Here is a 14,060-nt window from a genome sequence, read left to right as displayed (position 1 = left end):
CATTTATGAAAGTCGTTTACATATATTAATACATCAAAAAATTAACATACATAACATTACATAACATTAGAATTATAGGTAATTAATGTAGATTACATGCAAAATCAATGAAAAAAAAACAAATATTTTTAAGTCATAGAAACAAAATAAATCTATTAGTACATTAAAATAGCTCCTTAAAAATTATATTTGGTAAAATATTTCCCATATAATTAATTATATGTAATATATCTACGTATAAAATTTTTTCAAACAATAAAAGATATAAGCTGTATAGATTATAGTTTTTATATAACAAAATATAAGTTTTAATATTATGAGAAATGTGTATAATAGATATAAAAATTAAATCAACGGAATGCATTAGACAATTTAAGATCATATTTAATTTCAAACAGTCTCTACTTCGAGAGAATCTTAATTTTAGGATTTACTTTGCAAAAACACTCAATTTTAGAAATTGAAATTTTAACTCTTACTTCAAAAGAAGCATCTCCCAACAAATTATTAAAATTATTAAGATCAAAAATGGATAGACAGCTTGTGTACTATCGCCCTTTAAAATCCCCAAGAGAATACTTATACTATATGCCATTCTCGTTCATCATTCATTTGCTCAAACATTTTTCCTTCAAATGATTTGGTTTCTTACATCGGGAGCATATACGGCCTTGTGCCGGGCACATAGATATAGCGTGATCCTTACCGCATCGAAGGCAATCTTTTACAATAGGAACTTGACACAACCACGAAAAATGGTTCGGCTTGCCGCAATTTGTGCACAATTCGCCGAAAGCGAGACAACGTGACTGTACGTGATTCGTTCCGCATTTAGTGCAGTTAGACACGTATTTTATCTTACAATTATCCGTAAAGTGATTGTACCCTTTACAATTGCTACATTGTATTCCATGAGCTGGGCAACGATTTCTACTGTGACAAGTGCCACATCGAGAGCATTCCATCTCAATAGACTCCGAATTAGAAGACGACTGGCCTCCTATATCCTCGAGATTCCTCTGCGACGTAAATTCTTCGCACTGTTTCCAAAATAGCACAATTTTATGAAGATCTAATGATTTTAAGTACGATACCAGATCTTTTCCCTTCGATTGTATAAGAAACATAGCTTTTCCCGTAAAATTGCAATTTTTAATATCTTCTATAATTTTCTCCTTTACAATAATCACGGGATCACTGTGATTGCTTGCTATAGCAAAGAGCTGCAAAAGAAAACCGTTTTACATTTATTTTAAAAAATATATACAAATAAATAATTATCATTTTCTTTAACAATAAATTCTCTTTAATCAATATCTTCATTATAGATTAAACTTATAAAGATGTAAATAATTTATATAATTGTAGATTATATATAAGACAACTAAAAACCATGAAATTTTAATTAATTAAATTTTAAAGATATAAATAGAAATCATTTTCTAGTTTAATTACATTTTTTGTAAATAGCAGTTTTATATAATTAAATATGAGTACAAGATAAATAAAAGACCTAATAATTTTGCAACTTATACTATATTGTGATTTGAATCGTTTTTTAATATATATATTGCAAAAGCGATTTCAATTTACACAATATTGCAACATTATTAAAATTCTAACTTACCATCAAGCTATCAATATACTTGTCGATACTCTCGCTATTTTGTTTCTTTCTAAGTCCGAAAATGAAGTATATATCTAGCTCACGTAATACTGTTTTCAAATCTTTTGTCTGCTGAGCATTTTGAGAAAAATTCTTATATGCTTCTTCTCCAAGCGGTCCAATCAACATTAACAATATAACTGTCCATTGATTCTTATATATTTCTTTAGAATCTTCTTTCTGCAGAAAAGATAAAAATTTCTGTTTCCACGCACACCAACTTCTACCAATGTTATTTTTTGTGACACTTAACGGTGGAAAGTTCTGCATTTTATCAAATAATTCCAATGCTTTAAATTCATTGTTTGCTATAAAAATAATAAATGTAATGTATAGATTGTCATATTAGAATATTGCATCATACTTACCCATGTTTATAATTAATACTTTTTTCTTATTTTTTTTAATTTTTTTTTTCCTTGTATTATATATATATATATATATTTTTTATATTTTTTTATTGATGTACATCAGTATATATATTTTCACTTTGTAATACACTGTGGATGTCAAAATAACTCTGTATATAACTTTTTCCCGTATATTTTTTTATTGGTGGAATCCTTAACGAAATCTTTATTTATCTTTTTACATTTTACCTTAAATTTTAACACCTTAAAAATAAAAAAATTTAATTATATAATAGCAGCAATAGCTAATTATAATTAAATATTTAAGATTGTACAAGAGAAATGTTTTGCTGTAAGAGGATTCAAAGGAAAAATATGCAAATAGAATGTAGTTTTAATATAAAATCAAATATAATTTTGAGATATAACTGTGTGGTAGGAATTGAAAAATATAACTGCGCTGCAATAAAACAGCTTGTCTCTTATTATATTAAGTATTTAAAAGTAGGTTCATATAATATCGATAATAATTAATATCCATAATGAAATAAAGAGTAGAAATCAAATATATTTACAGCTTAAATGCGATTAATATCTACTTTTTTAAATTTTTTTTGCATTAAGAAACATACTCACACAAGTACAAATTCAGATTAGTGTTTCGGGGATTACCTGGAGAACGAGAGAATATATCGTATTACGCATACACGTCACATCTTCGCGTTCGCATATTGCATTAATCGCACTTTAGCATTGTTAATATTTTTTGAAAGAGATATAGTACTGATACAACTTTATCTTGAAATAAATCGATAAAATAAATGCATACATGGGTACCTTATGATAGCTTCTTCGCCTTTTTTACATTTTACATCAGCTCTGTGCTCGCATCGAAGGTCTCTGAGCAGTCTGAGCCCTCTCTAAGGTTCTGTCCAGTTGTCCACTCGGCACTCTCCACTGGGACCATTGGACTGGACTGGACAAGTGAGCATCATGTTCTTGGCCGAGACCGAGCTATACATTTCAAACAGTGTTGCCAAGTTGATTAAAACAAATAAGTTTCGAATAGATCAAATAAATCAGTTAAATATCTTTATACTTATAGAAATATATTTCTAAAAAAAATTAAAATTATATGATTGTTTTGTATTCTCATGTATGGCACACGTGTTTTTATAATGTATATCTCTTTGCAGGAGTTTAATATTTTTGCAGCTTCATGATGTTATTTCAGTCTAATCTTCAATTATTGCAATTTGCATATATTAAAAAATATTTACATCTGATTATCTGAATAGCGTAGTGATTAACAACTTGATTAAAATTTCTGTTTTTAACAGCTATTTCTGTAAATAATTAAATCATCATATGTTTTTTTACATACATTAGATATTACAAAATTATTAGGCGTCCTTTTAAAAATTGCAACGTTTTTTTTTTTAGTAATTCTTTCTTTTCTGCAAAACTCAATCGGCTTTAAGAGACAAAGTAGATGCCAAAATCATATTTAATAATTAATGCTAAATAGGTATTAAAAAATTTTTAATTGAAATTGTTATGTTAATTACTTATGTCTAAAACTGAATAAAATTAAAAAGTAATAACTTTTGTTAACATTTTTTTTTTTATAAAAGAAAAGATTCAAAAATGTTGGAGAGCAAAAACTTAAAGAAACTCTATTTTTCCTATAGTGGTGTCTACAATGAGATTTAAGATTTAAGGTTTAAGAAAATTGATCAATTATTTATCGAATCGATTATTCATTTCACGTGAGAAGAATAATGGATTGTGATTGGTCAATTTTCTTAAACCTTAAGTCTTGAGTCTAATTGTACCTAAACACCGTTTATACTTTATAGCGTCGCATCAAGCCATGCTGATTCATTACAATCTGTCATAAGAAACGATAAGATTAAATGTAATCATATACACTGAATGGCATCCGAGAATAATATATGCAACATTTTTATATTATATGTATGCCTTTATACCACGTTTTAATATATTTATAAAATATTTCTCAGATATATTAAACAATTTTACACGATTACAATTTAAGTAAGAAAATGAAAAGTATAAAGATATTTGTCAGTATAAGAATTAGAAAAATCTTAAGGCATCCTTGAAAAGATTGAAATAAAATAATCCAATTGAATTAAATGACGTAAAAATTGCAAAAATATTTGCACACGTTATCCCAGCAACGTGAGCATTTAACATTCAATATACAACTAATTAATAAAATATATTTGTGTTAATTATAGTGTACACATATAATATTATAATTATAATATTAATAGTCATTTTCAAATTGCAAATATTAATACAATAAATAGAGTTATCGGTAGGAATACAAAATAATACAATTAATTAAAATGAGAATATTTCTTATGTTTCGTATGTTAATACATTTATTAATTTATTAATTATAAAGTAAAGAAAAGAAAAAGCACAGACGTAATACGAAAAACTGAATAAACAGATTAAATTAGAAGGATTAGATCAGTGGAGAGGTTACAGGTTTCTGTGGCAATGGAAAAAGAAGTTATATAAGAGATCTCTTTAATACAACTTTTTTATCTGTAGGTGATATTTAAACTTACGAATAATTTTTGTATAATAAATAAATTTTCGCTTTCGGAAATGTTTATCGGAAAAATACAAACAGCATGCAAGAGATATAAATATTTTCTTTTTCGTGCAGCTGTACAACATACGCTCTCAAAATTAAAAAATCGCAAAACTTGCGGGAAACGGAAATAAATGAGTTTCAAACAGAATAAATATTTTTGCTATATAATCGAGTTCGCAATGCAAATTTCGTTGCGGCACAATTATTACGTTATGATATAATCTACAATTTTATCGCGTGGTAAATGAAAAAAAAAATCTGCGAGGGGTCAATTAGTCATGGAAGTATAGTCTCGCGACTTCTTCTGCTTCTGCTTGCGGCGAAGGCGTGGTTTATACAAACAATTATTTTAATGTATGCCTCTTTAATTAAGACACGTAACCGTGTCGGCAGGAATATTATGCTCTACAGGATAGAATCATCACGCATTCCGTGTTGTTCTCTAATATCCATGTTTGACTTGGCAATATTATTTATCATGTTGCTTTTATGTTTACTAATTCAATCTACTCTTAAAATTGTATTGTAACAGCTAAATTTACATGACGACAAGCGAGGTTGCCATGGCTCGTTATAAAATTATTTTAGATTAATTATTGTGTTTTAGATCGTGGACCCATATGTCTCATTGTTTTATTTTATTGAGGAATTAATTTTTTCTCAGTGTAAAAAAATATGGAAATCTTTATAATTTTCAATTTTAAGTTTTTCTTAACTTTAATTATAAAAATTAAAAATAGTTAATCTAAACATAAATTTTAGAAAATACATTAAATAAGTTAAATGTCCTTGTTTTTAAAAACTTAAAAATTTCAAAACTTACTCATTATATTGTATGTATGTTATAATATGTATAACAACATAATTAATATTATAATTTTATGAAGCATATATCGTTCTACGATTTTTTTTATTGGAATAGAATTTTATATGTATATAAATATTTAGTTTATTTTTTCCAAACAATTTTTCTTCAATACAAAGTCTTTTAATCCGTATCAATACATCATATTTGCCGTAATACATCAGAAATGCATCCCAACTACATACTATCCAAAGTGAAACTCTTCATTAATTTCGCAGCTCGTCCATGTCACGGATTAGCCGCTATTTGCCACTTCAAACGAAATCTCAATTTCCCAAAGTCACCGGGTTCTCTCCTCTCGACCGGCCCTGGCCTCGCGGGTCGATAAAGCCTCTCACTCTCTCCCGCTTCCTCACATCGCGCATCCTCCACGAGGGACGAGGTGGACGAGGTACGGCCGAGTAGGACGGAAAATCGCGGAGTTCTGTCAGTGGCCTCTCGGACACGGTAGCATCGAAAGTGGAGAACGTCTACGGTAGAGCCGTTCCTCCTCGCCTCGAGGCTCTGCCGCGCGCACGGAGATCCGCACGGTAATTAATTAGACCGCGAAGCGCGGATCTCGCGGACTCGCGTAGCGTTGGTGTGCGCGAAAAATGCGACGGATATAGTGGAGACGCATCCTGTTCCAAGCCACGCTCGACGTACACCGTCGACGTACCGTGACGTTCGTGTGCGTTCACGTGTCGAACATCGCAAGACGTCAAACTGAACGTTCGATCGGTTCTTTTTCTCAAACGCGCCTCTTCTCGCACGAGAGAAAAATACGCAGTTATTCTCATACCGGGTTTTACCGCGTACCTGTGGATGTACCGTTTCTCCCAGCATCCCCGAAAGACACCCGGGAAAACGTTCGGCGTGTGACACCCTCTTAGCATGACGGATCACGAGGTGTCATCTGTGCCAAATAAGTCAATTCCAAAAGAGCATGGCGAGCAATATATATCCTTTGTTCCTCAATGTTAGTCAATTTTCTTATCCCACCCTTCTTTAATTCTTTATCCCCTTCAGCACTCGACACTCGGCGACAATCGATGTTAGCTTGATGAGAACGGGGTTCTTTGAAAAACACGTTTAAGGGATCCGATAAGGGGATGTAGTCGACATCGACATTGCGCGTTAACGCGGGTCTCCTTACAAGCTTGTTCCACAGCTTATTTTACACAAGAGTATCTAAAGTTTCCCGCATTTTTTTTTTCATCTCTTTCAATCTGATCAATCCTATAATCATCTTCTTTTTAACACTTGAGCACTGGCGCGTTGGGATTGATGTTATTTCACGTAAAGTAACATCAATTTTCACAAAGAAATGTTGGAACATTCCTATAATTCCAAAATTACAAGCAATTAAAAAAAGTCTTATACCAAAAAGTGGAAATAAATTAAAGAAACTTTATTTAATTTTTAAGTTAAATCTAGATAAACTAAACTTAATTAGCGAAAATTAAAATGTCACTAATTTCCATAATTTTAAATCACTTTTGAAACAGATTAACATATCTAATAATTGATTAAAATATCAAAATAAAAATAATAGAATCCTTATTAAATAGAATCCTTTTTTTAAATTATTTTCTTTATATTAGAAGAGCATAGTTTCTACAGAAAAAGTTGATCAATTTTCGAATGTCTTAAAAAGAAGGCTATTACCTAATATTCTTGTTAAAAAAATATTGTCGTGATCTAAGAGTCGTGAATGAAAGCACTCTAAGAAACCCGCTATAAATAATTCCGAAAGATTTTTGTAGTTGACCGACAACTTGAGCGAATTATTAAAACCGAATTAATTGAGAGTGTATCGCGTGACATTCTTCACTGCAACTGCTGGCAAATTGCAATTTTATACAGCTTCGTCTCTGTGCTTTGGCACATGCCGAGGGATTTGATCGTTTTTTTTTGCTTCGCAGAAAAATAGTAATGAGCAGCAGGTCACGAGCTGCCAGGAGTATACAAATCCGTATTGTGCTCTCATATCTATTGTTAGATACGGGTATTTAATTCGCATGACATTGACTGCGATTCACAGCAACCAAACAAAGCTAAAAGTCGGACGAGCCGCACCTGGCATTAAATGCGGGATACAAATGCGGACTGTGTGTAAAGTCGAGTAGAACATATGCCCGCGAAAATGGAGCTATTCGTCTTTTCTTTAACCCTCGAGTATTTGTATGGAATATTGATGATATCTCACGTGAAATATCTACAAAATTTAACTCAATTTTTCATAAAATAAAATGGGATAAAATATTTTCATAATATTTAGTTTTACTATCATAGTAAAAGTGTGAAATGCGGTGAATATTAATGTAAAAGTAGTGCAGTAAACATGTTATCTTTTTAAATACAAATATGATCTTTAATATTCATATAACATGATATATATGATAATAGGATCTTGAATATACATACATCCTATAAACCAAAGTTACGAAATTATGTGTTAATGTTTCAAAATCAAAATAAAAAGATATATGTATGCATATAATTTGTTAACGTAAGTATCACCGTTCACTTCTCTTTTAATTTTGAAGACTAACATAAATAAGTTGTTTACAAGCGCAACGTCTCCATTTACATTGCCGGTCACTTTAGCTGCCGTTAATAACGAGCAATAATTAATATAAAAAGCTCGAGGATGCAGAGGTTTGTGAAAGTTTTTTAATCAGACACACTATCGATCCTGACCGCCCGAAGATTCGTTCGCGCGTTTTAACTTGCACTCGCTCACCTCGGAGAACTTATTAAATCTATAGCGAACAAACGGATGAAGACTTAAATCTGAAACGAAAACATTGCTCACTGAACAAACGCGAGTGACCGGTGCACTGAGACGAAACTGATAGCGCTGAAACACCGCGAGGTTGTGTAGGTTTATCGCCTACGTCGCAGGTCACCGCAAGTTTCCGCGAGCAATTACGCCGCTAAAATAACTCGCACGGGCGAAGATGATCTAAGAAATTAAGCTTGTTTATAGAGTACGATCCGGAGTACGAGCCGGAATCGCGGCAAAACCGGAGGGAGGAACGCCTCGCGCGAAAACGCATCGAAAATGTACAATAATATTGTTTTCATACGAGACATTCTTTTCGAGAAAATTGATTCTGCGGGGACTTGAGAGTTAATAATACCTTGTATCTTTTTAAAAGATCTTCAATAAGCTTGTATAACATTGTGTCGCACACTGACGGATATTAAGAAAAATAATAAGAGAATAAACTATTGTTCTTTCTTTCTCAATAAAAAATTGTTTTCATCATTGAAAAAGGTTCTGAAAAGGAGAGACCTGAAAAGGAATTCATTTCATTTCGAACGAGACTAGACCGGCGAAAAATAGACCTATATGAATATTGAGACCCTTGAATGAAGAATATGGTTTTTGTAAGACTGCCTCTGTGCTTTGACTTTTAAAAGAGATCTACTAAATGTCAAAAAAACATAGTTTAAAGAGCACACTTGTCGGTTTTATATTTTCCATTTCTAAGATAATCCGGGCGTTATCTAAAATATTACAAGCCTTTGAAATTTTAACGCGCTTTTTATCGAGATTTTATTCAGATATATTTTTATTATTGAGTCTGGCTAAAATTACGTGATCAGATTAGATGACACAAATGCAATTTATAGAAGCGACTGATGTTATCAAACTGTTGAAATATGCATTAATAAAGTTGGCGTTCGTATTTTCGTTGTAGTTTATTGGCGAAGACTTTTAAAGCCCGCTCGAAAACAACTCCATAATTGAGATTGACACAGAACACAAATTAAATTGAGGCAAATAAAAGTCAAATATAAAGAAATAACGAATATTCCCGCAATATATTTCAACTCACGTTTTCAAATGGTTAAATTTACTCAATTAATTGCGTTTAAGTTTTCGGTTGTTCATCAAGTTAAGAAACTAAAGTAATGGTTCAGTAGTTTTTTCTTTGAAGAAGAAGCGCAATGCACTTTAAACTTACATTTATTTAAATTTAGCAATTCAATGGTATAAAAAAATAAGATTTGCCTTCTTGCAAAATTTTTACGACTCTACACTCTCTAATTTAAATTACAAATATTTAACTAACGGGAATTTATTCTCCTGATTTGGTTATTTTTACATTTCAAATATATATAGTAAACTATTTTTTTTATTTTACGCAATCAAAGATTACTGCAATTTTGCTCCTCGAACTCTTGTGAAATTAAAGTGTTATGTGCCGTATATAACGTATCCAGTAACATGCAATTACGCGTGGAGAAGCGTAGTTAGTAGTTAGTAATGCGTGTTGGCGGTCATTGCGATTAAACCTGTGCGACAGTGTGGCGTGTTTTCTATCGATAGTGTTGCATATCGATCGATATGCTTCAACCCTCTGACGAATTTTTATGGCTTTACGCCGATTTACCTCTGGAAAATGTCCAGAATTTCTTGCGACGTAAGAACATAGTCATATCTTTTGCAATATCCGCGTCCCAAAATTATGCTTAAATAAAAGAAATTTGCACACAATTTTGAATTGCAGTTGGTTTAAGTACGGACGGATTGATTCGTCCTATCATACGTTTGAAATCGTTCGTGATATTTCGAACAATGTGTTAAGTCTCATTAAAGTTTTCATTGATGATTCGGAAACAACATTCTAACTTTACTAATTTAACTTTAAGCGGATTACGTTCTCGCGCGCGGTGAAGTTACAGAAGTGGCATAAATTTCTTCAAAGTACACGCTGATATCTTTCATTATTTATTTCACGGCGGTAACGTAAAGTTCATGGGAAGCATTGTAAGTGCTGATCAAATCGCTTACTTTGTCGTTTACTTTGAATTTCATAGACAAATAAATTTCATCAATTTATCCGTTCCATTTGCAATCTTAATTTTAACAATACTCTTTCGATGAATTGGCAATAGTTTCTTCTTTAACAAAAAGTATCAGGTACGTTTGTAATGTCTCAGTTACATGTTTAAAAAAAAGAATTACCTTTGTAAATTCAAAAGATTGAATAAATGACAAACTCTTATTCTGCAGTTAATTTCAAATTGACTTTATTTTAATAGAAAAAAATTTCAACTGGTGCAGGTGGCTTCATTACGAAGAGTATACTAATAGTACTGATTGAAAACTGGAAATTATTATGTGATAAACGTTACCATTACTTTGGTATTTTCACTGAGATATTATGACAAATTTTGAAAATCTGTTATTAAAATTAGCAGCAAGTTGTGTGGGTTGAGCTACTCCTTTATTATGTCGCCTCAGACTTTGATGCCAAATTTCCATGTTGTACCGTGAAATTTGCTGTATAATATACATGTAAATATACAAGAGGTTGTATGACGTCCTCCGTCCGTGTTATCATTCATTCAAAAGTTACCTAAGTTTTCCCGAAATTTGCTCAAATTTTGTGCTAATTGAATTCTACGGCAAACGTCGGAAATCCCAGACCAGACGTAATTGTCGTATTTCCGAGTTTAATTGTAATCGCAAAATACCGCCGCGTAAGCCAGAGATAAACAACAGCAGTTTCCATTACAATTCTGGATTTAATAATCGATGATATGTTTGGTCAATAAGCAAACGATGTTTATTTACGAATAATTTAAGATTTTAAATAACTATGAAAATATTAAATACGCTGTCGTATAAAACGCAATAAATAGAAATAAAATTTAATTTTTTTATAATTATATTATAAAAGGATTATATATCTAATCGCAATTATAGGCACAGATTATATATTTTATTATATATATTGCTTTTATCTTTTGTTTAATAAAATATACTTTCTATATAGAATATTTTATACTTTGTACATAAACTCCTTGAAGAGTGTGTAAATTTTTAAGAGCGAAATTTTTTCAACGAGAATTGAACCTTGCATGAAAAAAATTGTATTCCATGGTTTCCATTTATTTTTGTATGTAGAATTATCTTTACTTTACTCCTACAGCTATAAAACAATTTAAATTTTACCAAACGCCAGTATATTCGTCGCTCCAAATGACTTTTTTAATTTAGCGCCCAACACTCCTACTCGTAAAACAGGGAATGTCTCCTATTTTCCTGACATACAACAATACAGCAACAATTAACGTAGAAAGCTCTTTAATGCCTGCCGTTAAAAACGGCGGTGGGGTCGACGGAAAGGGGAAAGTCTCTCGGGACCCAACTTTAGCTTCGCATTAAAATACACGCTATAGGGCTTGCACAGCCAATCAATATTTACAAGAAGAAAAGGAAACTCTGATTATGATGCTGCAGAAGTCGTTGACATCGCAACCGGGGATCACGTGGACACTGCGAAGTCGGAATATGTGCCGGTCGGTCGACGCTGCTGGGTCTCATTAATCCTTCGGCGGAAACATGCTATCGGAATGCGGCGGGCTGGTGCACTTCAAGAAGAGACTAAAGCCTTGCATGCAACGGTCTCGAGAACTAATTCGCGTTTTCGGAGGATAAGATGAGCAAAAGTGTGGAGTTACTCGCTGGATCGGAGGACAGTGAGCCAACAACTACGAGTGAGTAATATTGTAATATTACATGCGTTAAATGAACCGTGTTTTTGTGAAAGTAATTGATATATTAGTGTAATAGCTGTGAATCGATTTATTTTTTAAATAACTCCTTTCAATTTAACAAGAATTATTGGGTCTTTTTAATAATAAAAAATCTTTCAAAAATTAATAAGAAAATATAAAACATTATATGTATAATGCTGCGATCAAAAATGATTTGCGTTCAATGTAATTTCCTAAGAGCTTGATAAAAGCTGGACACTGTTAACTCTGCTGCATTTTTCCTTTTTCTAAATAATTGGAATAATTTATTTAGCGATATTCAAATATTTCTTACTTGTTTGGATAATCTGCGGAATCTTGTGACTATAAACTTGTAATATCAACAATTTTTATTTCAATGTTCGATAAAATGACTATCGGATTCCTCCTATCTTGAGGACATGATCGACAGATGCAATGTGCCAGCTAGATAACTGGAATGCCAGATTGATTTCCGTGATACATTAGCCTGTTAAGAGGATTTCCGGCGAAAGGAAGACAAAATCCAATAAACGGGGAATACATTTGCCTTCTACACTTCCGGAATTTCACGTCCAGAATGCACGAGTGCGTGATTTCGTATTACATCGCACATTTCTGCTAACGGAAACTCGACTGCACAATTAACACAGAATTTAATTAAAATAACGGTCACATCGGGAGTATTCTGCAAATCAAATTTACGTCAAGACGTTATAATTGCGTTTTTATTGTTTTCTTGCAAGTCCAATAAAACTAATGAAAGTAGACATTTTAATTTTAATATAATTCTTAATAATTCTTTTTTAATACGAAAAGTATTCTTTAATAAATAAATAAATACAGTGCTATATTTGTTATAATTAAAAGTCGGAAATTTCTATCGATTGCGCGACACATCGTTCCTGAAATATAATAGAAAGTACACTAAGCCTTTTAAAGACATTGTGATGCGTATTATTATGTGTTTAATAATACAGACGGATCGATATGCTTACATGTGAGTACATATAATGTACTTCCCTTGTAATTCTTCTAAAAGCATTGGGTATTTTTCTCTATATCCATCCAAAGTCCAAGCTTACTCGGTTTCTGTTCTGTTACATCGGCATGCTTTCAATTCGGCAAGGGTGAAAAATACTTGTTATATAAGCTAGCGCTTTCTTTATCAAATACGTAACAAAACTGGATTGAGTAAAATAGAAATTATATAAGTACAAATTACATTATATAAGTACAACATACAGATAAATAAATAAATTATAAGTAGCAAATTTTAATTAATATTCTTTTTTCTTAAATATTTTCTAAATATAAAAAATAAAAAATATTAATTCTAAAATGTTTAGAATTTGGACAATATACATATAAATAAATATATTATACATAAATATATATATATATGTATATATATATATAATTAATAAAATGGATTAATTATTTTAGAAATGGTTAGACATAATAACAGTCCATTATTTATCCTACTTGAAAAATATTGAAATATTACGATGACTTTTGCTGTCACAGATGTCAAAAAGTTAAAATATCACCTTAAAATGATTTAATAATCCTTTATGTTTGACATACATATGATTACTTCATCTTGAAATATATATTTATATGGCATGAACAAAGAAAAAGACAGTTGTAACCACTATTGTCGTCCAAGTAAGAGCCTGGAGTAAAATATTCAATATATCGGAATACGCATCAATATTGATACCTACCAAATATTTTCAAATCATGTTTGATATCTATCTCTCCCTTAAAAAGTCACACAACTACCGCTGCCAAAAATGTTATCTAAAAATATTGCATACACTATAGACACTTTATACAACATTTTGTTGTTTTGCATTTAATAATAAAAAATAAATTGAAACATTTAATAATAAAACTATCATTTACTTAATTTGTTCTTTCAAGATATTAAAATATCATATCTCTTTAAAAATCTGGATTTATGTTCGTTTTTTATAAGAGATTATCTAAAAAGTACGAATTTGATATAAACAATAGAGAATATTTTCT

General features: G+C 31.1%; 2 protein-coding genes across 8 annotated transcripts in view; one reads left to right on the top strand and one right to left on the bottom strand.

Annotated features, from left to right (window-relative positions):
* Window positions 1-281: 281 nt before the first annotated feature.
* Window positions 282-11,231, bottom strand: LOC105457141. Of its 4 annotated transcripts, XM_011701634.1 has the most exons (4): window positions 8,048-11,231; window positions 2,854-3,030; window positions 1,628-1,974; window positions 282-1,223 (listed from the first exon to the last, which is right to left on the bottom strand). In XM_011701634.1, the coding sequence occupies exons 3-4, from the start codon at window positions 1,934-1,936 to the stop codon at window positions 609-611; spliced, it is 924 nt and encodes a 307-aa protein (XP_011699936.1). In that variant the 5' UTR covers window positions 1,937-1,974; window positions 2,854-3,030; window positions 8,048-11,231; the 3' UTR covers window positions 282-608. The 4 variants fall into 4 exon arrangements, 2 of the variants coding, with proteins under 2 accessions (XP_011699936.1, XP_011699935.1); XM_011701633.1 differs by lacking the exons at window positions 2,854-3,030; window positions 8,048-11,231 and adding an exon at window positions 2,035-2,065; XR_975349.1 differs by lacking the exons at window positions 282-1,223; window positions 1,628-1,974; window positions 8,048-11,231 and adding exons at window positions 2,100-2,280; window positions 2,653-2,688 and having other exon boundaries at window positions 2,854-3,026.
* The window catches only part of LOC105457142 (multiple C2 and transmembrane domain-containing protein 1), a 27,063-nt gene continuing 18,902 nt past the window's right edge, over window positions 5,900-14,060 (top strand). For 3 of the 4 annotated variants that reach the window (XM_011701642.1, XM_011701643.1, XM_011701640.1), the window contains exons 1-2: window positions 6,422-6,471; window positions 11,755-12,011. In XM_011701642.1, the coding sequence (XP_011699944.1) occupies window positions 11,954-12,011 (58 nt within the window). In that variant the 5' untranslated portion in view covers window positions 6,422-6,471; window positions 11,755-11,953. Of the gene's footprint in view, window positions 6,044-6,421; window positions 6,472-11,754; window positions 12,012-14,060 lie in introns of those variants that run through there. The other variant, XM_011701641.1, reaches the window with a different exon arrangement.

The sequence above is a fragment of the Wasmannia auropunctata genome, unplaced genomic scaffold, assembly GCF_000956235.1.
Source record: "Wasmannia auropunctata unplaced genomic scaffold, wasmannia.A_1.0 LD335365.1, whole genome shotgun sequence".
Classification (NCBI taxonomy): Eukaryota; Metazoa; Arthropoda; class Insecta; order Hymenoptera; family Formicidae; genus Wasmannia; species Wasmannia auropunctata.
Note: the sequence above shows the minus strand (reverse complement) of the source record. Positions and strands in the feature narration are given on the sequence as shown.

Bases quoted from the DNA above. Each gene is read 5' to 3' on its own strand.
- LOC105457141 (XM_011701633.1), bottom strand. The intron at 1,224-1,627 runs GTAAGTTAGAAT...TTTCTTTTGCAG, and splicing joins AGTATATTGATAGCTTGATG to CTCTTTGCTATAGCAAGCAA.